The sequence below is a fragment of the Castor canadensis genome, chromosome 2 (genome assembly GCF_047511655.1).
Source record: "Castor canadensis chromosome 2, mCasCan1.hap1v2, whole genome shotgun sequence".
In the NCBI taxonomy this organism is placed as follows: domain Eukaryota; kingdom Metazoa; phylum Chordata; class Mammalia; order Rodentia; family Castoridae; genus Castor; species Castor canadensis.
This window is the reverse complement of record NC_133387.1, coordinates 50,571,692-50,597,363: the sequence shown is the minus strand read 5'-3', so window position 1 is coordinate 50,597,363 and position 25,672 is coordinate 50,571,692. Positions and strand designations below refer to the sequence as shown.

Below are 25,672 nucleotides of genomic sequence, written 5' to 3'. Positions count from 1 at the left end.
GTAAGACTGCAGGGAAGACAGCAAACGTGTAAGTACTCTGCAACTGAGTTCACTCCCATTTTTGACCATCAACTCTTCTTCCATCAAGGCCTCTGCCATCACTCTTATTCATGCTTCTCAATAATTAGTTGCTGACCTGACTAGCATGTACAAGGCCCAGGATCCTCTCCTCAGCACTTCCCCCAAAAAATCTGTTGAAGTCTAAAACTATCCACTAAAACAAGCTGGCCTTCCTTCAGGGTCTTAATAAGTCTTTTGTTTTTGTTTTGTTATTGATGGTACTGAAGTTTGGTCTCAAGGCCTCACAATTGCTAGGCAGGTGCTCTACCACTTAAGACACTCTACCAGCTCTTTTTTGTGTTGAGTATTTTTGAGATAGGATCTCTGGAATGATTTGCCTGGGCTAGCCTCGATCTATGATTCTCCTGATCTCTGCCTCGTGAGTAGCTATAGGATTACAGGCATGAGCTACTGGTACCTGGCTAGGCCCCTAAGTTTTCTTTTAATGCCATGAAACTCTTTAGTTCTGTGGTGAAACTATAGATCCCTTCTCAGAAAGATGCTGTTTTGTTTGGTTTTGGTGGGACTAGAGTTTAACTCAGGGCTTCATGTTTGTAAAGCAAGCACTCTACTACTTAAGCCACACCTTCAGTCCTTTTTGCTGTGTATTTTTAAAGATGGAGTCTCAAGCACTATTTCCCCAGTACTTAGGATTACGGGTGTCAGCCACTGGCACCCAGCAAGAAAAATGCTTTTAAAACCTTAAGGTATCTCGAATTGCAAAAGTAATCAATTAAACAAAGATTTGTCAAACTTTGTTTTTAAATTTGTGATATAATACCTACAATTGAAACATTAACTATGATCTAACAATAAGTCTAGAAACTTCAAAGTAGTGATGAGAGTAAATAATGCTTGAAGAGATTTGCAACAGCTGTAATTTATTGTGAAAAAACCTGTGGTTTCTATTGATGAATTCATGGGGTACCACTAATACTATGTGACTTGTCCAAAGTCATAAATGAAAGAAATAGTAAATTTTAGACAAACCAGTATAAATAAAGGTGTAATTTTCCCCATCCAGATCCCTGAACTCCACTTACTGAAGCAGACACTAGAAATCATGAATACAAACTGTGTTTTTAATGTGAAAAGATATCAAACAAAAAAAAGGCCTTCACAATTAGAGTTTAATATGAATCTTCCAGCCTCTTAAACAGAACTATAAATATACATCAGGAAAGAAAAATAAACTTGAGACAAGGTCTGGTTGTAGCCCCAGGCTGGCCCTGAATTTGTCATCCTGTCTCAGCCTCCTAAGTGCTGGGATTACAAATGTGTGCCACATCGTGCCCAGCAAGAGAAAATATTTCAACTTCATCCAGTAAAAACAGGTATCTCGTTACAGGTATCTCGTTAGCCCCCTCCCCTCACCCCTACCCTTGTTATAATGTGAGTTAGGTTGATTCCTGAACAGAGCCTCCAGAGATTATGATTGATGACACCATTTCCCAAAGAACCTACTTTATATTACCTTATCTTAAAGCCAGAGTTCCCTATAATTTCATATTTTATACTTTAAAAGTTAACCATTTGAATCAACAGAACTGGCAATAAGCATCCCTAATTGGAATCTGGAGAAGGTGCAGGGAACAATCTTGAGCCAAATAATAAAAACCCCTAAGAATTTGATTCTGGAATTGACATAAATATGGCCTTGTGGAACCAGATACATATTGATCATACTGTTCAGTATTATTATTTTTAAGAAATGTGATTATCAACATGGCCCTAGATATCTCAACTTCCAGAGGACACATTTTCATAAAAGCTCGTCACTACTGAGTATTTTCATGCCAAAACAGACCTCTCTTACCCATGGCTTTTACCATGAAATATTCCCTACCCTCCCATTTTCACACACAGAAACCTGCCCAGGTAAATCAATAACCTATGGCCTTTTGAAGTAGTTCACTGGGCATTTATACCTTGCTGAACTCGTTTCCAGATATCAATCTCCTGAGCCTGTTTGCCAAGAGCTATGTATGCTTTTTAAATGAGCACCTGAAGACTATTATTTACAATCTTCCAGTGATCTAGATTCCCCCTAAGTAAGTTTTTTACTAATAAACTTGGAATCTTTAAAACACATAGTATCAGAACTATTATAAAATGTTTCAAATCCCATTAGATTTGATATAATCATTCTATTAATGAAATATTAAAATCATAAACTGGCTTTTAGAATTACACTAAAAAAAAACAACAGATGTTTCATAAACTTCATTCTCTTCAAATGCTTTTGTAGCTTACAATGTTGTATCATGTTAATTCCTTGTAGTTTTTTTCATTTTGATCTTCGTTTGTAACGGATTAGTGGGTTTTCAGGAGTGTGAATCATGGTTGTGTAATTCACAACGGGAAAATATCCATCGATTAGATCAAATTCATATAAACGAAGCATAGTGGACCAAATTGTCTTAATTTGAACATAAGCAAAATTTTCCCCAATACAACGATGACGTCCTGTTTGAAAAAAAAAAAGTTATTAGAATCAATTTAATTCTTTTTGCCTTTTTTAGCCTGGAGTAATATTTGTTTATATACATTTTAGATGACTCACCTGACCCACATGTACAGATAGTCTAATAAAAGGATATCTTCATTGTGTTAGGGAAACAGCAATTGGCTAATTATGATGACTTTTCCAATGACCTTTTTTTGAAATGTAACATATATCCAGGTTAAACATACAGAAGGTTTATTCATAAAATAATAATCTAGGAGCACCCTCTCTTGGGACCCTCCTAGCTACTCAGGAGGCAGAGATCAGAAGGATCAAGGTTCAAAGTCAGCCCAGGCAAATAGTTCACAAGACCCTAGGAGTAGCTCAAGTGGTAGAGTGCCTGCCTAGCAAGTGTGAGACCCGGAGTTCAAACCCCAGTGCCACTGAAATAAAAGTAAAAACTAAAAGCTGATAACTGAGGCCACTCATTTGTCAAAACTCTGAGAACTGACTTAGGATTTGGGCATTCATTGTAAAATTTCCTATCGAAAGATAGAAAATAAAACTAATACCAAATGTTTAGCACAGTGCTTGCTTGACCCATAATGGCTCTTTCTTCTGGGAGCCACAACCGAGTTGGGGCGTTTACAGATTTGTCCATATTCAAAAAGAACAACTAAGATGATGTCTGGCTTACAGGAAAAATAGTTAAAGGGTTATTTTTAATAGGAACAAACTAGAAGTATCCCAGCTAAATCAACAGAACCTACAAGTTCTGAAGAATAACAAAATGATGTAAAATTCTAAAAATGAATGAACTACAATGCACCAATATAGATAAACAGCATGACTGCAAAGTAAAAGAATGGGTTAGCCAGGCACCATGGCATGTGATCCTAGCTACTTGGGAGGATGAGATTGGGAGGATTAATGTATAAGGCCAGCCTAGGCAGGAAGTTTACAAGACTCCCACCTCAACCAATAGCTGGGTAGATGTGTACTTCTTATCCCAGACTACACGGGATAAGAACTGAGATCAGGTGGGTCACAGTTCCAGGCCAGCTTGGGCAAAAAGCTGGGCCTGTCATCCCAGCTACAGCAGGAAGCATAAAGTAGGAGGATCGAGGTAGGCCAACCTGAGGTTTAAAAAGCAATACCCTATCTCCAGAATAACCAGAACAAAAAAGGCAGAAGCCGTGGCTCAAGCAGTAGAGCACCCTCTCTCAAACTTGAAGCCCTGAGTTCAAACCCAGGTACCACCTAAAAAAGAATAAAGCTGGGTAGGGTGGCGGTCCCAGCCTCCAGACTGCCAGGAATTTGGTGCCAACCTAGACACCATTGCAAGCCTGTCCCAAAAAAAGCTGGCAGTGTGGCTCAAGTGGTAGAAAATACAACAACGAAAAAACTGGTCGGGACAGATCTACATTCAAATAGCTCATAGATAACATAGCTTCAGTGACTGTGATTAGGACCAACTATAATCTTTGTTTTACTGTACTGGGGGGTTTGAACTCAGGGCCTTATACTTGCAAGGCAGGTGCTCTATCACTTGAGCCACTCTACCAACCCTTCTTTGTGTTGGGTATTTTGAGATAGGGTCTCACAAACTATTTGCCCAGGCTGACCTCCAACCTCAGTTCTCCTGGTCTCTACCTCCTGAGTAGCTAGGATTACAGGTGTGAGCCACTGGCGCCCGGCTAGGGCCTCCCACTTGATAGGCTGGTGCTCTACCTCAAGCCACATCTCCAGCCCAGGACCAAATATACATAGGGTGTTTAAAAGATTTAGTATAAGGTTCCAAAACTGAAATATGTTGCCCTATACGGTAACTGAGCAACTCATCATCTGAAAAGTTTAAGTGGAAGCAGGTAATTACCAGTATAGAAATGATTCCTCTCTCTCGCTGTAGAATTTGGGCTACATAGCTAATGACCACTCCAACTATTAATCTAAAATCCCTTACATGTTATGTTATATACCACATTATTAAATTTATTTAATAACTAAAGATCTAAATTAAAAATTCCCACAGACTTCACACTTTCCTTTATATGACAAAAAAGTCATCTGACACTTAAATGATCTCCTTGGAAAGAACAAATAAGCCAATAAGAGTGCCTACCAGTGGACACAGAAATTGGAGGAACAAGAGTCTGCCTGATTTATTTTAGGATCCTATTAGAAATGAAGAATTTTCCAAACCTACACACAATTTGCCCAAATTTAGAGACCATTTTGTCATGAGGATCTTCAGAAAGCTGAAATTTTGACTCATCAGAAAAGCTTCAACTTTAAAAGGCTGCCTTTGCTCTCTTCTGAAATGCTGGGAGTGTTATCTAACCTGATACAGGTCCCTAATTGTGTGCTAACTGCAATGGTTCAAAGAGTTCTAAATAGTATTACAAGGGAAAACAAGAGTGAACTATAAAAATTAGAACTAATAAAGCTAGGCACATTAGAAGGCAATGGAGGATGACAAGGACTCACAGAACAACTTCCCTTAATACAAATGAATTTTTTTCTTTCAACTTAGAAAAATTCTACTCCTAATGAAATCTGCTCCAAAGAAATTCACATGGATTATTTTGACAGGAATAAATATGTCACCAGGACAAACATTTCAAACTTAAAATACAATCATCTTACCAGCTCCAAAGGGCACATAGGCAAACTTCTCTGCAGATGCTGGGTTGTCCTGTAGATAGCGATCAGGGTTAAAGTCCAGGCGTTCTACCCATGAGTCTTTGAGTCTTTGATTGACAGTGGGAGAAACGCACACCTGATGTCCTGGAGGAATGGTATACCCTGCCACAGTCTACAAATGAAAGTATCACATTTCATTAATGTTTAGATATGCTGCCACATAAATAGATCATTTATTAATTAAAGCATTAATTAATACAAAGGAGATAAACATATATATCTATATTTAAAAGGTGGCTGGATCATAGGCCAACTAAAATTTGTTTTAGCTCAAAACTGATCTGAAGTGAGCCAATGAATGGAAAGTATATACACAAACCACCTCCTCATGCCTCAGAGGTAGAATGGAATTTCAAGGCGTCGTTCACCTGATGTGTGCAATTCATACTGTTAGACTTGTTTACAGCGAAACATTTTTAGCTCATTTTGTTGTTTGTTTTCTCTGTGGTGCTAGAGATCAAACCCAGGACCTCACATATGCTAGGCAAGCGCTCTGCCACTGAGCTACATCCCCAGCCCAAAACATTATTTTTAAAACCAAGAAAAAATATACTTCTATTTTTAAAAACCTCTATTCAGTGAAAATAACAAGCATAATACATTAGAGACTAGCATGTACAGTATCTGCAATTGTGTACAAGTGTTCATGTTTCTTATAAAGATTATGTGCTAGTGATGATTGACTTTTTTAATTTAAAAACGGTCTCTGGCCGGTACTCAGAAGGCTAAGGCCAGATGATTGCAAGTTCAAATCCAGCCTAGGCTACATAACAAGATCTCATATCTCTTTGATACTATTATATTTCCTGTTCTTGATAAATAAAATCTGGGGCGCAGAAGGGGCAATCTAGCCAGCAGACTTACCTGAGGAGTTTTGACCATTCTCATCATGGTCATTATCGGAGGTCTAAGTCTCAATGTTTCTTTTATGCAGCGGTCAAGTAAATTTAGATCCTTGAGCTAAAAAGAGAAAGTATTTCCTGATATTTAACAATCAATTAGCATTGTTCGACAATATAAAAATTATTTTAGTACAAGAAAAGCTTGCATTCTGGGTCGAAGCACAGAGTAAGTGGTGTTAGTTCAAGATGGTTGAGACTGTCATGTCTGAATCAGCAAGGGAGCAGTGAGGCCCCTGCAGAATGGTATGGAGAGGACTTTACAAAATTCATTCCTTTAAAAAGGGAAAACATTATCAAACATCATCAATGTCAACTGTTTCAAAACGGATGAATTAACCAAAGGCTTCTAACAAGCTAAGGAAAGTTAATTCAAGGGAAAAGAAAAAAGGTAAACCTTGGTGAAAACAGCAAGCCCTGTGGGGATGTCGGTTATACTACTGGCAGATACATGGGTGGCCTTAGAAACCCCAAGGACCACGCTGCGGCAGAGCAACCACAGCAGCCCAACTCCAGAGGAGGCAGAACCAACCTGTCAAAACAACCAGCAGAAACTGCAAAACATTGCAGGTGCCTGAGGTGGTAGTATGGAGCCAGCAAGAGATCAAACAAAAAGCTTAAAAGGAAAAGGGCGTGAGATGTGCACAGGAGACTGAAGGCGTCCAACACAAGGTGACCTTGCAGGCTGCATACAAGCACGGGCTGTGATGTGCCCAGGGCTCTGTTCGATCGCCCTGTGACTCATGGGAACACACAAGGGAGCAAGGGAGGCACGGGGACGCTGACATGTCTCGAAACACAAAGGCCCTTGGCAAAAGCTGGGAACTTAGTTGTCTAAGACACTTCAAGAAATAAGCAAAGAGTTCAGTGGTTTCACTAGACAAATACAAACTTTATGCAATTAATAAATAAAAGCCACCAAACTTAAACAGCAACAACAAACCCATGGAATGGGGAATCTGATTGCCAGAGCGTCGAGTGTTTTTTAAATGTGTGCTTTACAATCAAAATATTAGAAACACAAAAAAATAGCAAAGTATATCTAATACATAGGACAAAAAGCAAAAAGTAGTTTAATAGAAATTGTCCCTGAAAGCCAAAGATTGAATTTAGTAAATGATGAAGATCAATTATTATAAACAGATTCAAGGACCTAAAAGAAAACAATGTCTAAGGAATTGAAGAAAAATATGAATATCTCACAAAATAAAGAATACCAACAGAGAATTATTTAAAAAAAAAACAGAAACAGATATTCTGGAATTGGAAAGTATAAGAAATGAACATTTTAGCCAGGTAAGGTGGCTCATGCCTGTAATCTCAGCTACTTGGAAGGTAGAAATCAGGAGGATCATGGTTAGAGACCAGCCCAGGCAAAAAATCAGTGAGATGCCATCTCAACCAACAAGCTGGGCATGCTGATACACATCTGTAATCCCAACTACTGGGACTGGGGATGTGTGGCTCAAGTGGTAGAGTGCCTGCCTAACAAGCATGAGGTCCTCAGTTCAAAAAAATCCAAGTACCATCAAAAAAAAAAAAAGAAATGAAAATTTCACTAGAGTGGATCAGCAGCAGATTTGGACCTGCAGAAGAAAGAATGATACCAAACAGAATGAGTACATTTAGCAAAGGAAGTGGAAGACTTGTTCACTGAAAACTAAAAAACACTGTTGAAAGAAATTAAATGCGCAGAAGAGTGGAAAGACATCCAGTGTTTTTGGATCCAGACTACAATTGTTAAAAGAGGGCCAAACGTGCTACCAGCCACCGTCCACCATCACACACTTCGCCAGACTGACAGGCTGGCCCTAAACTCATAGGAAAGCCAAAGGAGCCAAGAAGAGCTACAACAGAATACAGAGGCAGAGACTGACAACCCCAAAGTCAAATTTAGTGCAAGACTAGGGTTGTCAGGCGCCAGTAGCTCACACCTGTAATCCTGGCTACTCAGGAGGCAGAGATCAGGTGGATCGCAGTTCTAAGCCAGCCTAGGGAAATAGTTGGCAAGACCCTGTCCAGAAAAACTCTTCAAAAAAAAGGCTGGTGGAATGGCTCAAGGTGGAGGCCCTGAGTTCAAGACCCTGTAGTACAAACAAACAACAAAAAAAAGACTAGGGTAATGGTTTAAGGCTGAACCTAGAGATCAGAGACGTGGAAGCCCGAGTCCAGAAGCAAACCTAAAATTCATGGGCAATAGTTTCTTGATAAAACCACTCAATGCAGAAAGGAGAGTCTTTTCAACAAATGGTGTTTGGCATGCCAGATTTCTACATGCAGAAGAGGTGAGTGGGTCCCCTACCTCACACTATATGCAAAAATTAACTCAAAATGGATCAAAAGCCTCAAGCTAAGCGATGAAAACACCTTTTGATAGGCAATGGTTTCTTAGACACTAAAAGCACAAGGAAAAAAACATGACTCACACAACTCAACAAAACCGGGACAAGAAACTGAGCAAACATCTTTCTGAAGAAGATATACCAAGGCCTAAGAGGACATCAAAAGACACTCAACGTCATTAGTCCTCAGGGAAGTGGCAAATGAAAACAGAATACCACTTCACATCCATCACAGTCGTAAGTGGAGCACAAAGCGTGGCAAGGACGAGCAGGGAGCCCTGACACGCTGGGTGGGGCTGAGGGTGGAGCGCAGCATGGGAACCACCCTGGCAGGTGTTTCAGCACATCAACCCTTAAGTTGCCACACTACCCAGCTAAGTACCCATGAAACTGCACACAGATGTCCCCACAAAAGCAGAGCACATTGCAACACATTCACAATAGCCTACTGATGCAATTAGCCTGGGCGCCCATCATGGATGAATGCGTAAAGAAAATCTGGAGTTTTGTTGACAATGGAGTTGCATTCAGTCCTAAAAAAAAATGATATTCTGTCATTTGCATGAAAATCATTTGCATGAGATCATGTTAGGTAAAATAAAGCAAACTCACACAAATACCGCATCTTTTCTCTCATATACAGAATCTAGATTTTAAGAAGACATGAAAGTAAAAGGGAGACTACCTGGGAAGAGGAAAGGGAGACAGGAGGGGGTTAAGAGACAGTATTGTATTGGGGGGTGAATATGATCAAAGTCCATCAAATACATGTATGAAAATGTCATAAGGAAACCCATTATTTTGTTCAGCTAATATATACCAATAATAAAGAATGGAAAAAAAGTTTAAAAAAAATAGCACAGCACAAATGTTTAAGTGGTGTTATTTGTTATATCAGAAAGGTGAAAACAACCCACGTGTCCATAAACTGATAAGGGGTATGTCCACCTGATGGAAGGTTGTGTAATCATAATTAAACAATGGTGATGACTCAAAGCTAATACATGCTACAACATTAACCTTAATGCTGCTATGACTTAGACCTTGTTTAATGTGTCCTCCAAAGGTTCACGTAGAGGGAATTTGGTCCCCAGTTCGGTGATGGTAAGAGGTGGTGCAACCTTTGAGTGGAGGTCATTTGGGGTGCTGGCCTCAGAATGGATTAAGGTAGCTCTCATGAGACCCTGAGTTAATTCTTAAGAGAGAGTTGTTACAAAAAAAAAGACAACCCATCCCTGCTTTAGCTTTCTATCTCACCATGTGATCTCTCCCTCTTGGCACGCTCCTGCCATGATGCCATCACCGTGATATGTCACAGTCAAGGGTGCCTTGGCCACAACCAGTATAATTCTTTGGGACTTTGATCCTCCCGTTTCAAAAACAGACTTGTCTATTATTGAGCTGTAACAGTTTTCGGTGTATTTTCTTGATGTGCTTTTGGTATCTAAGAAACCACTGCCTAATCAAAAAGCTTGAAGGTTTACTCTTAAGTGAACTAAATAAATCTTTTTTCTTTATAAAGTACCCAGCCTTGGGTATTTCATTACAATAATGGAAAAGTGAGTAAAACACATTAAGCGAAAGAAGTTAGTTATAAAAGACCACACGTTGTTGTATCATTCCATTTATACTAAATGTCCAGAATGGAAAGACCCACAGAGACAAAAAGTAGATTCCTGGTTCCCAGGGGGTAAAGGACAGGGGAATGGAGCCTGACTGCTCATGGGCACTGAGTCTTTCAGAAGTGATAAAAATGCTCTAAAAGTAATTGTATACTAACCACACAGTGGATATCATGGTGTTTAAGAGTTTCTAAAATTAAGAATGACAGACAAGGTATCACCACTGATCTTACAAAAATAATGATTATAAAAGAATACTATGAGCAACTGAAGTGATCAAGACGAAATGGACAGATTCCTGAAAAGACACAAAAAACAAATGGCATATCTGAACATAGCTGTAGCAAAGAAAATGAATCAGTCATCAAGAACCTTTCCACTGGATAGGTGCCTGCCTACGACCAAAAAAAGAAAGTCAGAAACTTCCCACAAAGAAAGGCACAGACCCAGCTGGATCCACTGGTGAATTCTAGTCATACAAAAAATACTAATCCTTCACAAACTCCAAAAAATAGAAGAGAAAGGGAACACCTCCAAACTTAGTCTGAGACTAGTATGAACCTGACAGCAAAACCAGTCAAAGAAAGCCGTCGCAATAAAACTACAGGGATCTCTTATGAATACAGATGGAAAATTCTCCCCAAAATACTCAGACAGAATGCAATGACATAGAAAAAGGACAGTAGACAAAGTAGGATTTATCACAGGAATAAAACAATATTAATACCAAATATTAATAAACGACCAAAACACAAAAAAATAACAGGAAGGGGATTTGACCAGGGTTTGCTTCGAAGATGGAATAAGGGTTGTACAAAGAGTCTGTCTCTCTCCCTTTGCGGAACCAGCAAGCTGAGTGTAGGGCTTGGATTTCTGGACCCCATTACTCCCACCACCATGTGAGATCTTTGTCTAATCCCAGGCCATCTAATGGACAGAAAGAACTGTAAGTGATTCGGAGGCCTCTGTAGTTCCTAAGACACAACACGCACACAACCTCTCACTGCAAGAGCCAGATGTTAATACCGTGAAGTACCAAGAAGCAACTCCCAAACGCACCACTCCAAAACATATCTGCTAAGGTAAGTGGAAAGAAGCAGTATATTAGGATTCTTTTCTTTATGGGAAATTTTCCAAAAATAAAAAAGTTTATCACTTAATGCTAAAGTATACAGAAAACCTCCAATGTTCCCTTTAAGAGGGGAAAGATTTAAGGTAGCAATGAAACTGAAAAATCCAACGAACCTGGTCATATGTTAGAGGAGGCAGACCCTCTCCACAGACGGTTTTCTGCTCCAGATAACACTTCTCTTGAAGTGTTTTGTCCCTGGCCAAAAAGAAGCCCAACCAGGCACCAGTTGTTGAGGACGTGTGCTGTCCCGCCAGGAGCAGCCCGATAAGCATCCCTGCTACTTCATCATCTGTCAGTGGGTGCCCGTCCCTAGGGAATGAACCACACACACCAGCTCATCATTGTGGCAGACACATCTCGTGCCTCCACCTTTAAATAAAGAGTTGTAAGGAACACCTGTTTCAGGTATTATCATCTCTTTCATTGGCCTACTGCAAATAAGAGTCCCCAGACCCACAAGAAGAGCCCAGCCAGTAGAAAACAAGATTACAAAAGATTTCATTACATATTAGCCAATTTTCACTATGCACAATCACTGGCTTTCCAGTAAGGCATGGGATCCCAATAATTTACATTTTAATAATTTAAAAGGGCCAAAGGTCATAGTTGTCACCTCCTGTTTTAACTAGAAATATTATTTAACCATGCTTCCATGGGTAATTTCCTGACTCAGCTTAACAGGTGATCTGATCAGCTCTTACTTGTACGTAGAGTTTAGTAAAGTTTGGAGAAAGTCATCAATGTTTTCTTCGGACTGCCTGCGTTTCTGGATTGCCTTATAGAAAATATTCTTGATCTCCCGATGGGCTCTGTCCCTGCGTCTGTAATCCAAAAATAAAAATGATTTTTTTTTAAATAGCTTAAGGCACTCTTTATTTATTTAACAACTCTAAAATAAATCACAAAAACTCAGAACCAAGGGGGGAAAAAAAGAAGTTATAAAACTCTTATACTGTTAAGAATTTTTATGGAGCAAGGCAGATTTCTTTCTTTTTTTTTTGGCAGTACTGGGTTTGAACTCAGGGCCTTGAGCTTGCTCTACCACTTGAGCACACGGTCCCCAGTCCATTTTTGCTTTAGTTATTTTTCAGGTAGGGTCTCACTTTTTTTGCCTGGGAACAGCCTCAGACAGCAAACCTCCTAAATACAGGTTCTTTTGTAACTGGGATGACAGGCACGTGCTACCATGCCCAGCGTATGGACTGAGAGGTAGTATGTCACTAACTTTTGCCCAGGCTGGCTTGGAACCACAATCTTCCTGATCTCCGCCTCCCAGGTAGCTGGGCTTTACAGCCACCATGCCCAAGAAAATCTCAGATTCTTATTAATGTATTACCTATCTTCTCACTAACAACCTAAAATAAGCATGAAATCCCTTTACAAGCATTTTTCAGTTCAACAGAAAGCTCAAACGCTTTTAAATGAACATGAAATACTAATTTTAGCCAAATTAATTCTTGAAGCACAACAGTCATTCTGGTTCCTCTAGAGATTTGAGAATACTTTTCACCTAAAACAACATAGTTTTTGCAGGGGTAAAATACTAATAGATTCAGAAAACAAGTTTCAGCTCCCAAAACTCTGCCCTTAAAAACAGTGCTATGTAGCAAGTTCTGAGACATAGATATTATTCTCCTATGTTCACAGAAGCCAGTAAGCAATGAACCTGAAACATAAAGCCAGACAATGACCCCAAACCCCCTTTAAATCAAGCCCTCTAATAAAAAGCTTGCCCTATTTTACTTGCAAGACTGCTATTGAGAATTAACTGAGATATGTACAGAAAGGAAGAAGACAACCCAGCTGAACAGTGTGAACAGAGCAGAGCCAGGAAAACAGAAGGCCTGTTTAAGAAGGTAAATGGAGGTGTGGCTCAGTGGAAAAATATATGCTTAGTATGCGTGAGACCCTGTGTTCAATCTCCAGCACCAAAAAATAAATAAAAGGAAAGTGAGTGAAATAATTTAATCAGCTGGTCTAAAAACTAGGCTCAAGAATTCTGATTTAACCCAGGAGATAGGCTGGATACACAGTTACAGAAAACCGACTACAGACTGAGAGCTGTGCTGGGTGTTCTAACGTAATCATGAAAGCATTTTTAAAAACTGCAAAACTTCTTAAAATATTAAGGTGCTACAAGTCCCAGAGAACTCTAGAGAACCTCTCCCGACTTTCCCTTTAACTTCTGCCCTTTTATTTGGTAACTAGAAGGAAGGAGGAGACATAAAAGGCAAGGGACTGTCAACTTAACTCTCCCAATCTCTCACCTAACAGAAGTGGTCCAGCAGAGCACAGAAACCTGTTCACATGCAGACCGCTAAGCTTACATCAAGTCCTAGGGAAAGTGCCTCTGAAACAGAGACAGCCCCTGCTCTCATGGAGCTCACAGTACAGTTGGCAAGGACACAAACAGAAAATTAAATGAAAGCACAAGAAAGACGTTTCACAATGTACACACTAGACACACTACGAAACCATCAGAGACTTTCAAACACATGCTTAAAAGCATGCTGCACTGTGTGGTCACCCACCATTCAATCGTGTCCCAATAAGTCTTTGTTTTCTCCAACTCTGTCTTGGTAAATTCTTTTACCAACTTGTGGCTTTCCAAAATTCATGACATAAAATGGGGGCCCTTACGGGGATTAATACAGGAATTCAAAGAACTCCTTTCTTTTTATACCAGACAAGGATACAATTGCAGGTCTCTGGCCAGGACAATCCCCAAGATGAGGTCCAAAAGTCTCCTCTTTCCAATGTCTAGAACCCATTTCCCTTAGGGGTGAAGGACCCGAGATTTACATAAACTCTTCGGTGGAACGACCTACTTCCTCTGAAATCTGTGGGTCTCTAGCCAGGTCAACTCTCTGGTGAAATCCCCCCACCCAAAAAAAAAACCAGAAAAAAGGGGTCTACTCACCTACCCATGAGGGTCAGGAGCCTGTCTGTCCTTTCCCCACCTCCACCATACAGTGAAATGAGCAGTGGAAACTCAGCAGGCCAACCTGTGTATGCTACAGGGGACCCTACCTCTCTCCTCACACTTTTACTTTCAAATCCTCTTACCTACAACTCTGATGACATCATCTCAGCCCTGTGGAAGGATTATTTTTGCCCTGTGGAAGGAGCTGCAGTACCAGTGGCCATAAAATTACAAATGATGCTGCAATGTAGGTTGCATCCCCTACCACTGATCCTCCAGTGCCTCTTAGCCCCCTGGACCAGGCTTCATACAATTTTATTTTAGTATTCAATTAGATCCTGCAATATCCCTGCAGAGTACCCCATCATCCTCTGCCAGAAAAACAAATACATCACCAGAGGCATCTTCATGACCTTACCAGCCTTGAAACAGCTACAAAATGACCTCCACCCCCCTAAAAGCAGGATTGCTTTTATTTTTCAGTCAGGGGGAATGTGGAGGAAAATCCCCCATTTATTCTGGCATGGCAGGAACAAAATACCAAAAGCCAGATGGAATGAGGAAGGAGAAGCTGAGTTAAGGAGATGTCTGTCAAACTCAAACCATGGTCAGAGAAAAGGAAAACCAATAATTAAGGTCCACAAAAAGGGAGACAGCCAACCAAAAGTGATCTAACCCAAAATATAAAACCTATTCTCAACCCTGTCTTGTCATGCTCCTTTGCATAGGTGCCCACCATTCTATCCCCTTTCAATGGTGTTCTAATAAATCTTTTTCTCTTAAAAAAATCTGGGGGGGAGGCTGTATCTTCCTCAGGTACAGTTCAGAGTCTTTCCTATGTACAAGGAGTGCGTGAGGTAGATTTCAAAATATAAGAAGCCACCTTTTTTAATGAAATGAAACTTACTTTAAGCGATCTCACTAAAGAAAATCTGCCTTGAATTCTTATAAAAGAATGTAGGTTCATCCTCCCCCCAAAGATGAAAACATACCAACATTATGTAGTTATGGAAAGTTTAAAAACTAAGTGCAATTGTGTTCATCCATACCTGAAACTAGGCAGAGGCAGCCAACCTGGCAACAGCCAGGCTGCATGGGTAAAACCTCCATCCAAATCTGCATACAGCTGTGCAACCTTCTCATTGAGTTGACTTCTGATTTCCTTTCCATGTAGACAATGGCTGGCTGTTAAAATTATGAGCTCAGAAAGCGCTTCAAACAAATCTGCGGGGGGAAAGGATCATTCTAATTAATATTTTCAAAGACTCTTTTGAAATGCTATTTTCTTGAAAACATAAAGATTATGAAGGAAAATTGAGAATAAAAAAACTAAAGAACATTCAAGCATGGTGGTGCGCGTATAATCACAGTTACTCAGAAGGAGAAGGGATGAAGATCATGAGTTTGAAGCCAGCCTGGGCAAAGTTAGCAAGCCTCTATCTCAAAAAAAAAAGAGGGGTGGGGGGCAGGGAGACATAGCGGAAGAGTGCTAACCACAGGGCCCTGGGTTCAGTCCCTAATATCCCAAAAAAACACCTAAAGAACAAGATCCCATTCATACCACAAAAAGTCCACAGATAAATATGTGGTTATGCAGAACACTGAAGGCAATAATCCAGAGGGATGCTCCTCTGGTCAGCCAAAAGAGATACCACAAATGCATCTCTAAACCTCATCCATAAGTTCTTCAATACAAAAAGATAAAATGGAAAAATAAATGTGCTTATCTGATTTCCAGATCACAGTGCAAAAATGTTATTTAAGGCATATGGACAGTAACGAGGTACCTCCCAAGAAACAGCAGTCCAAGACCAAAGACTAGATTTTCCCAATCAAATGCAGAAGATCGGACCTAACATTGAAGTCTTAGTGATATTTGGAAGAAAACCATAGAACTAATTACCAGTTGGTTATAGCCCAGCATTGGAGACAGATACATCAGGCAAGCACACTTTGTTGACACTTAAAAGTCATAAAAAATATCCCAATACTTCCCTGTCTTTAATTTTGCATTCATCAAATGAACTTCCAATTAGATTTGTCAAAAAAGAGCAAATATTCTGGTTCTCTTGATGCTATAATCATATACCTCACACGTATTTATTAAATTGGCATTCTGGCCAGGCATGTTGGCAAATGCTATAATCCCAGCAATAAGAAAACTGAGACAGAAGGATAGTGAGTTCAAGGACAGCCTGGGCTACACAGAAAGACCCTGTATAAAAAATACAAATAGGCATTCTAATATGTGTATATGTTCACTTCTTGTACAGTTAGAAAACACACATCACCTTTAGGTGTACTAAAAATAGAACCAAGTTTCTAGACCTTTTATAGAAGCTAAACTCAAACCACAATGAGGTGATGTGCTGCCGTGAGTCCGCTGGCTTGTGAACAAATGTTGCTTCCTGCTATAGACATGGTGCTGGCCTCTGACGGCAATGCTTGCTTCAGTCAGAGTGAAGGCTGCATTCAGTCACGACTCCAGAATGTGCCCCTCTCGTTAAAACCAAGGTACTTGCACGCATATAGAAAGTACTTTGTTTTACATATACACACATATACATACTCCACATCTCTAGTCACAGAAAGAATAACAAATGCAAAAGTTTTGCTTACTTTTTTCTCCACTTTCTCCCCAACTTTCAAAGTATTCTTTTGTTTCTTTTTCAATTATAGAAACATGCTGTTTAAAGTGGGCTATGTTAAGGCCACTTTTTAACATTTTCTTCTGCTCCAAGAAAACCTTCAAAAATGGAGTTACACAGCATTAAAGCACATTTTATCCTAGATCTGTTAGGTTACTCTAACTACATAACACTCAAAAGAAAACATTTTCAAAACTGAACATAAAAGTAGCAAAGGGATTTTTAAAAATTATACCAGAGATGGGAAACATGGACCATCTATACATATTTGATGTAACATGTAGAAAGGTGTCTGCTACCAGGGTCCTAGACAAATGACAAACTAGGGACCCACCTGTGTCCTTCCCATACACCCTTTCCCACCCTCTCATGTTCCCTTCTTCTATTATGGCTCCCTTCCAGTCTTCCAACCTAATACAGATGCCAAAATAATTTCCCAAAGGTCCACTATACTTTGATATTACTTTTATCCTCCTCAGTTTTTCTTTTAAATTTCTCATGATTCTTCAAATTTTTTAAACCTAGGAATCAATTCTTCCTACATTATAAATGTATCATATTATACTTCGAACTACCCTATTATGTTACAGATCTGTCTCTGCTCAAGATAACAGTGTCACCTACCGCATTAGGCACATCATACGCAACACCCTTTCCAAAGACGGGTGTTGTCAGACGGCCATAGACATCTTCTGCGTTCAGATCCTCATTTTTACTGTTAAACAGCAGTGCAGCAGCATCACTCCCCAGGAGGTAAGTAAACGTCTTTCCCACCATGGTGAAACTAAATACAGGTCCATACTAAAGAAAGAGAGGTACCCATAGTGATGTTACATAAAAATTCGCAAGACTAAGGCACTAATTTCTTAAGTCACAAAATAAGACACTGTTGAAAAACTCTGTAACATCATAAGTCTTAAAACAATACTGTTTACATTGCTAATTATATGCATCTAGTTGCAAATGCAGTATTAATGCAACTTTTGTTCTTTTTTCACTGTTTTTTTGTTTGTTTTGTTTTGTTTAAGGGACTGAGGTTTGAACTCAGGGCTTCATGCTTGCAAAGCAGGCGCTCTACTGCTTGAGCCACGCCTCCAGTACACTTTGCTCTGGTTATTTGGGAGATGGGGTCTCACAAACTATTTGCCTGGGCTGGCCTCAAAGCTCAATCCTCTCTTGGACTTGAACTGCAATCCTACTGATCTCAGTTTCCCAGACAGCTAGGGTTACAAGCATGATACACTAACATCCGGCCAGGGTTTGGTTGGTTGGTTGTTTGGTTTTTACTTAATATTCAGAATTCTATAATGAACATCTCTGAGAATATACTTTCTTTTCTTTAGTTAAAATAAACGTACAAGAGTAGCCAAAAGATAGGACCTTTTCTATAGTACTGGTTATTGAAGACACTAGAAGTTTACTTAATTATCAGTTTTACACTATCTCACCAACACTGAATGAGTTAACTTTGTGATTATTTTAACCTTGTTAGGTGTTAAGTGCTTTATCTTGCAGTTCTTTTATTATTATTGAAGACTAGTCCCTGAGGAGGCAACCATGAAAAAAAAATACTGTCCCTGACTCATGAAGTTTTATCTATTGGGAAAGTTACAAATTAATCAAATAATCACATTAACAAATGCAGAACTGCAAATACGACAAGTATACAGAAAGGAAAGCTACAGTGTGACTAGACAATCTAAAACACGGAGACCCAGTGAGGCGCTTGTGGCTCAGGTCTGTAGTTCTAGCTACTTGGGAGGCTGAGGTTGGGAAGATCGTGATTCAAGGCCTGCCTGGGTAAACAGTTTGCAAGACCCTCATCTCCAAAAATAACCAGAGCAAAATGGATGGAGGTGTGGCTCAAGCAGTAGAGTGCCTGCTTTGCAAGCATAAAGCCGAGTTCAAACCCTAGCACCACCCAAAAAAAAAAAAGGCTAAACAGGAAAACATACATGGGCTAAACCTCAAGTATGAGCATGAGTTAGGTCCTAAAGGTGAAAGGTTCTAAGCTGCACAAAGGTCCTAAAGGAGAAAAAAATAAAAGATAAAGGAGAAAAGATGAGATGAGATGATATGAGATGACATGAGATGACATGAGATGAGAGTCAAGAGTCAGGCAGGGCCTAGACATAAAGAGCCTGATGAGCCGGGCACTGGTGGCTCAAGCCTGTAAGCCTAGCTACTCAGGAGGCAGAGATCAAGAGGATCGTAGTTCAAAGCCAGCCTGGGCAAATAGTTCCATGAGACCCTATCTCGAAAAATCCTTAACAAAAAGGGGCTGGTGCAGTGGCTCAAGGTGTAGGCCCTGAGTTCAAGCCCCAGTACCACAAAAAAAAAAAACCACCTGATGAAACATATTAAGGAACTTTTTCCTTGCAAGCAATGGAAGACCATGAAAAAGTGGCGAAGACACATTAATCTATGTGTGTATAAATACACAGCATATATTTGGGAATACTGAGAAAAATCTCTATGCACTTTAAAAAGACGTTTCCCCTGCTGTGTGCAAAAGATGGAGAGGCAGAAGCAGAGCAGAGGGATGTGGGAAGACCAGTTTGAGCCCACTGCAGAAACTTAACAAGCACTTGAACAAGGTAATGGTGACATAAGGGAGGAAGAAGCAGATAGAATAACTAAGCTATTTTGGAGACAGAATATCCAGACGTGGCAATGGATTAAGAGAGGGAGAGGAAAATATCAAGAAAGAATTTTATGCTTCTGGTACATTGCAAAATAGGAAAAACAATGATAAAAGACTAGGATAGGATGACCAAAATTGGAGAGAGAAAAACGAGGGGTTAAACATTAGAAATACTAGCTTTCGGATGCCTTTGAGACAACTAAGAGAAAGAATCATGTGAGAATTGGACATCCAGGTTTGTGGCCCAGAGAAGAGATCTGAGCCAAAAGGCATTCGTGTGTCATCTACGTATGGCCCGCAATTGAAGCTGCAAGTAAAGAGAACACTTAGAAAATAAAGGAACAGGACTGAACCTTAAAGAACCCCAACAGTAATGGCCAGTATCTGCCCACAATCGAGTTACAAAACAGGTCAAGTCCACTGGACATGGAGCTCATTGATGAAGGGCCTAGAAGAAAGACCAGAGTGGACTGAAGAGTTTGTGGAAATAAGAGACAGAGAGTACAGACAAGTCATCAAAGTGAGAGGGGGATGAAAGGAGACTGGATGGTTTAGAGAAGCTCTTCTAGCCAGGTGCCAGTTGCTCATGCCTGTAATCTTACCTATTTGGGAGACAGAGATCAGGAGGATCACAGTTAGAGAGGCAGAGATCAGGAGGATCACGGTTCAAGGCCAGCCTGGGCAAATAGTTCATGAGACCCCCAGCCCCCATTTCCAAAATAACTAGAGCAAAATGGACTAGAGGTGTGGCTCAAGTAGTAGAGTTCCTGCTTTGCAAGAACAGAGCCCTAAATTCAATCTCCAGTTGCACCAAAAAAAAAAAAAAAAAATGAGAGAGAGAGAGAGAAGTTTTGCTCTTCTTAAATGAGCAACACTTGAATGTTTTTAGAGAAAAAGGAAAGAGACCCAGTTAAGAGAGAAGATGCACACTGAGAGCAGAAATAATATGTTACAGTTCCTGAGGCAAAAGAGAGGATGGAAAGTTCAGCCTCCAATACAATAAAATTAAGGTGGTAGAACACAGTGAGTTACAGCACAAGATTCTGGTACCAGATTTCCTGGGTTCAATCTCAGCTCCTCCACAGATTAGCTGTGTGACCTTCACCCCTTAGTCAGAAAACAACCTTTCTGTGCTACAGTTTCTCTCATCTATAAAATGATAATAACGAAAATAAGTACCCCTTCGTAGAACTGCTATCAAGGTTATATAAAATATCTGGAGAGGACAGAAAAAAGTCCCTCGGCCATAGTAAATGCAACTTTCTTTCTGTTATTATTATCACTACTATTATTAAAAACCTAGGCTCAGCCAGGCACTCAGGAGGAGATCAGAAGGATCACAGTTCAAAGCCATCCTGGGTAAACAGTTTGTGAAGCCCTATCTCCAAAATACCCCACAAAAAAAGGGCTGGTGGAGTGGCTCAAGTGGCTGAGTGCCTACAAGCATAAAGCCCTAAGTTTAAATCCCAGCAGAGCCAAAATAAATGAATAAACAAGTCAATCAATCCTAGGCCCAGAAATTAATTCATATACAGCTAAAAAGGTCAGCAATGACCACAACAACAAATACATAATCTCTGTTTCTCAATTTTGTTATCTGTAACATGAACATTCCCGAAGGAGTTTTTAAGGAGCTTCACTAAAAGAAATCTATGAAAAACACTGAATCCTGATATAAAGTAAATGTTTTATAATTATTTCTGTGATAGGAAGAGGACAGAATTATGTAGACATGCACAGGTTTGTGTGTTTGAAATTGAGAATATAAGGGAGTTCTCATTGGATGTTTTTAAATCACTTTTCAACTAGGAGGCAAAGTCAATTGCTTTGATGGAGAAGTAGAGTCAGAAGTTTACACAAGGTTTCAATTAGTCATCGTAGTAAGGGGGAAGCCAATCACAGGAACATAATAAAATTGCTGAGCAGTATTAAATCTCATGCAAGATAGGCAATCAAGAAATTAGCGGCTCAAGGAGTAGAGTGCCTACCTAGCAAGCACGAAGCCCTGAGTTCAAACTCCAATGCTAAAGAAAAAAGAAAAAATGCCCTTAAGAAATTAGGAAGGAACCAATCTAGTATGAGGATGAAGAAAATAAGTAACTGTCTCTCACCACAGTTGATGTTTTGCCAAGTGAGCACAACTAAAAGATCCAGAGACAAAGAAACTGAAGGTAGTGGCAACAGTGTAACTGAAGTGGTAGACCATGCAGCCAAAGTGGAAAAAGAAGAACAAGAAAGAAGGCTGAGAAATGGAAACAAAGTAAATAGGAAAATGAACTGGATCTAGTAGTCTAAGAATGATTATAATCAGGAGAGTTGCACCAGCAAACCAGGAGAAGGCATGGCCTAAGAATAGAGTGACTAAATTAACTTAATGAGGTGAAACAGTTAACAAGTCCAAAGCAGGACCATGGTGAATGGCAGAATTGACACGGGAAAGCTGATTAGAGAGGAGTGGGCAAAGATCTGAGTGCCCATGATACCCTGTGTGTCCATTCAAGTGGAGAGGGAAGTCAGGAGGATAGGTAGAGCAAGTTAGAAAATTCCAAAGTTGCATGCTTAAGAAAAAAAGAGGGTCAATTTTATCAATTGTAACTACAGTCAATGAAAAAAATTAGAAGTGTTTTTAAAACCATAATTGCCACAACTACAGGATTCCTCAGCAGTGTCTGAGAGACTGTTCCAGAACACTGGGAAAAGCTAAAAGGGTAGGGTCTACAAGTCTTTCCATCTCTTAAACAAGAGCGTTTTCAGTTTTATGTTTTCTATAGCATCAATAAGCATAGTGTCACAATTTTTTAATGACTCGTGATTAAAAAGAAAGGTTTGAGAAGCAATTAAGTAGTTTCTTTGCCTCTAATTATTTGAAAACTTACCTTATCATATGCATTTTCTAGGAATTCAATTGGACTTTTCCCAAATGCTATGGCATGCCCAAGGAATGGAATTGGAGAGTAAATGTACGGTGGACTTTTCTGCAAGAGAAAAAAAATTATTTTTCAGTTTTCATTCCACTTGAAGAGAAAAATCCAGTTTAGTTTCATGACCAAACAACTAAATGGACACCGGTAGTTCACACCTACAATCCTAGTTACTCAGGAAGTGGAGATCTGCCCAAAGCCAGCCTGGGTAAAAAGTGAGACTCTATCTCAAAAACACTCAACACACGCGCACACACACACACACACCCCAACAAAGAGCTGGTAGTGTCTCAAGTGGTAGAGCGCCTGCCTAGCAAGCATGAGGTCTTGAGTTCAAACCCTAGAACCACAAAACAAAAAAGTTACTTAAGTGTGAAGCACCAAAAAAGCAGCCAAACTGCCAGTATCTTTGAAGAGAAGCTACAGTTAAAAAGAATAGAAACTCAAAGCATAGCAAAAGATAAATGATTCAATGAATAGGGCACTGCAATTTTAAAAGACAGGCACTTCAAGAATGTCCAATAGTACTAGAGGCTCCAGGCAACTTTTCTAACCATAAGTAAAAAGAAAGAGAGAGAGAGAGAGAGAGAGAGAGAGAGAGAGAGAGAGAGAGAGAAGAAGGGAGGGACAAAGAAGAAAAGAAAGCAAGTCAAGCCATCTTTCCTTAACTTCAACTACCACTCACAATTTCAGCCCCAGAACCTTGCCTAGAGAAGGAATAGAAAAAATCAAACATCACAATAGCCAAACCACTGAATCAGCCTGGCTGCCCATCAATCAATCAATGAACAAATAAAGAAAATATATATACAATGAAGTATTATTTAGCTATAATAATGAAATTGTCATTTGCACACAAATGAGCTAGAGATCATCATAAACAAAGATAAGCCAGACTTGGAAAAACAAACACAGCATGTCTTCTCTCATATGTAGAATCTAGTCCTAAAAAAAAAAATCAAAACAAAAAAAAAAATAAGGACACACATGCAAAAGGGAACTGTTTGGGGAGGGTAACCAGTGAGAGGAGAAGGTGAAAGGAGAGCTGGTGATGGGGGTCAATGTGATTGAAGTACATTATATGCATGTATGAAAACAGAATAATGAAACACATTAAAAATTGTAAAAAAAAAAAAAAAAAAGGGGGGGTGCCAAGAAAGAGGAGGTGAATGTGATCAAAATACATTATATGCATGTATGGAAATATCACAATAAGCCCCACTGTAAAATTAAAAAGAAAATAAAAATATTTCTAGTTAGGACTATGTGAGTTAAAGAGTATGGATTTTTTTCACTAAAAATAGCATTAACATTTTCCATCTTAAAAATGCATATCATTATTATTGTCTATATTCTGTAGTACTGATTTTTTTTCTCCTCTAAAGGATTTATAGCTGTATTTTAAGTTTTTTGAGATAATTTTATATTTTCTTTCACCTTAATTTTACATATTATACCATGGTGGTCAGGAAAGAAAAAGAGAAGGGGAGAGGGAGAGGGAAGGAGTGTTGAGGGAGCAAGGGAGGGAGGGAGAGAGGGAGGAAGGAAGGAAGGAAGGAAGGGAGAGAGCCAAACAGCTACAAAGTAGAAAGCAAGGAAATGTTTAAGCTACACTACAGTGAACAGAACATAGACCATGTTTCTCTCACTGAAAAAGAATTAGATCCACTGATTTTAAGAAGTAAAACAACTCCAGAAGAAATTCTCTAGCACTCACCATAAAAGGTACTTTTGATGCTGTAAAACCTGCAGATTACACGACTAAGACTCCTGGAAATCAAACTTAGAATGATTTAAAAAAAAAAAGTCTTTGGCGGTCTCAAAAAGAACATCACAACCTCACAGCACTCCTCAGATAATAAGAACAACTTTGAACACTAATGGTATCTTTGTTTTCCAAATGATAAATACCACTTCGTCAAAAATCTCACGTGCAGGAAAAATAATAAAAGTTACTCGGCCTCATGCCCGTTACGGTTCCAACAAAAACTATTTTAAGAGCTACTTGGTCAGAACCTAGTGCTAAGTACAACGTACTTCAGTTGGCACGTTCCCTTGTCGGTGTTCAAAGGGTAGTTTTCAAAAGGTACCTGGCGTTGAATGTTAAGGGTGCATTTATCAAATACACTGGGAAGTTTGAAGCAAGTGGTCAAAAAAGCTGCTAAATTAGAGAAACTGATACGTGAACAGCGTGATAGGAAAGCCATGTCCACACTCTAGTCACCGCCTCTACCAAACTGAACACATACACCCTAATACTGAAATAAGTCGCTATTAGGGACAATGCCATGGCCTACCGGCCCCTAAACCACACAGGCAGGCCCCAGGGCCACAACGCCGCGACGCCAGCCAGCAAGGCCACCGGGGCGCTCAGGACCACAGCCAGGGCCAGGCTGCCAGACAGACCACGGCAGGTAAGGCCACCAGTACTACAGCCATCACTGCTCAGCAAGAACGACCTGATCGCGGCTAGAGAGGCACACGGTCCTCCCGGGGTGGCCGCGGTGCTGGGGACCGTGCTGGTCGCCGCGATTCTAGTGGCAGGCGAAGCCGCGGTGGTCGCGACTGTTGGCGCCAACAGCAGCAGCCGTGCAGTCGCTTCGGCCACCACCCCATCCCCCAGCGCGCCACGCCAAGCACGGCTGCGGTGGCCGCCACCAGCGCCAGGACAGAATCCAAGCCCGGCCAGCCGGGCGGGGGCATCGATCAGCACACAGTCGGTCCCGGACTCCGCAGCGCGCACGTACCGCTCCGGGTGGCAGCTGGACCATGTGGCTGACAGCGAGGCGGAACAGGTAAACCAGGCTGAGGGTGAAAGCGCAGGCGATCAGTAGCGTGGAGAGGAGGCTGCCGCCTGTCACCTGCTCCATTGCCTGTCCCAGCACCGACCCACCCGCCTGCAGTAAGCCCAGCAACACCATCCTGGCTGCAGCTTCACTCCACCGGAGACACTAGTGGAGGCCGAGGTCGCCGCCGCTCCGCAGAATAGAGGGAGCAAGAGAAGCTGGCAGATGCGCGTTGGGAGGCGGCCGCGTTGGGAGGCGGCCCCGGCCTCCCGGTTTCCTACTAAACCTAACGCCACCCCGACTCGCCACCCTCCCGCGCGCCACCCCGTGCGTCACGGAACGGGGCGGGGTCTTCCGGGGGCCACGCCCATACATAGCACTCCGTGATGCCGAGGTCTCCCTGCGCCGTACCGAGGGCCTGAGGCAGCGGGTTGCACCGGTGGCACGAGGGGTACAGGGATGGAAGAGAGTTGGCTTAGGAGGCGATCCCGCCTGGGAAGCCGCGGGTCGCCCGCGCCAGTGCGTCTGGGGTGCGCGGCGCCAGGA

The 25,672-nt window shown here is 40.7% G+C and overlaps 1 protein-coding gene across 2 annotated transcripts; it reads right to left on the bottom strand.

Annotated features, from left to right (window-relative positions):
• Positions 1 to 1,121: 1,121 nt before the first annotated feature.
• Cyp51a1 (cytochrome P450 family 51 subfamily A member 1) lies at positions 1,122 to 25,672 on the bottom strand. Of its 2 annotated transcripts, none has more exons than XM_074064770.1 (10): positions 25,538 to 25,672; positions 22,296 to 22,394; positions 17,400 to 17,576; positions 16,747 to 16,873; positions 15,177 to 15,351; positions 11,906 to 12,025; positions 11,318 to 11,513; positions 6,074 to 6,169; positions 5,153 to 5,321; positions 1,122 to 2,526 (listed from the first exon to the last, which is right to left on the bottom strand). In XM_074064770.1, exons 3-10 carry the CDS (start codon positions 17,550 to 17,552, stop codon positions 2,348 to 2,350), a joined length of 1,215 nt encoding a protein of 404 aa, XP_073920871.1. In that variant the 5' UTR covers positions 17,553 to 17,576; positions 22,296 to 22,394; positions 25,538 to 25,672; the 3' UTR covers positions 1,122 to 2,347. The 2 variants fall into 2 exon arrangements, with proteins under 2 accessions (XP_073920871.1, XP_020016756.1); XM_020161167.2 differs by lacking the exon at positions 25,538 to 25,672 and adding an exon at positions 25,088 to 25,401.

Excerpts from the sequence above, each read along its gene's own strand:
- Cyp51a1 (XM_020161167.2), bottom strand. The coding sequence starts at position 25,261 with ATGGTGTTGCTGGGCTTACTGCAGGCGGGTGGGTCGGTGCTGGGACAG. Across the intron at positions 16,874-17,399 it reads CGTATGATGTGCCTAATGCG|GTTTTCTTGGAGCAGAAGAA; the intron begins GTAGGTGACACT and ends CCATTTTTGAAG. Across the intron at positions 15,352-16,746 it reads GGGAGAAAGTGGAGAAAAAA|ATTTGTTTGAAGCGCTTTCT; the intron begins GTAAGCAAAACT and ends TTCCCCCCGCAG.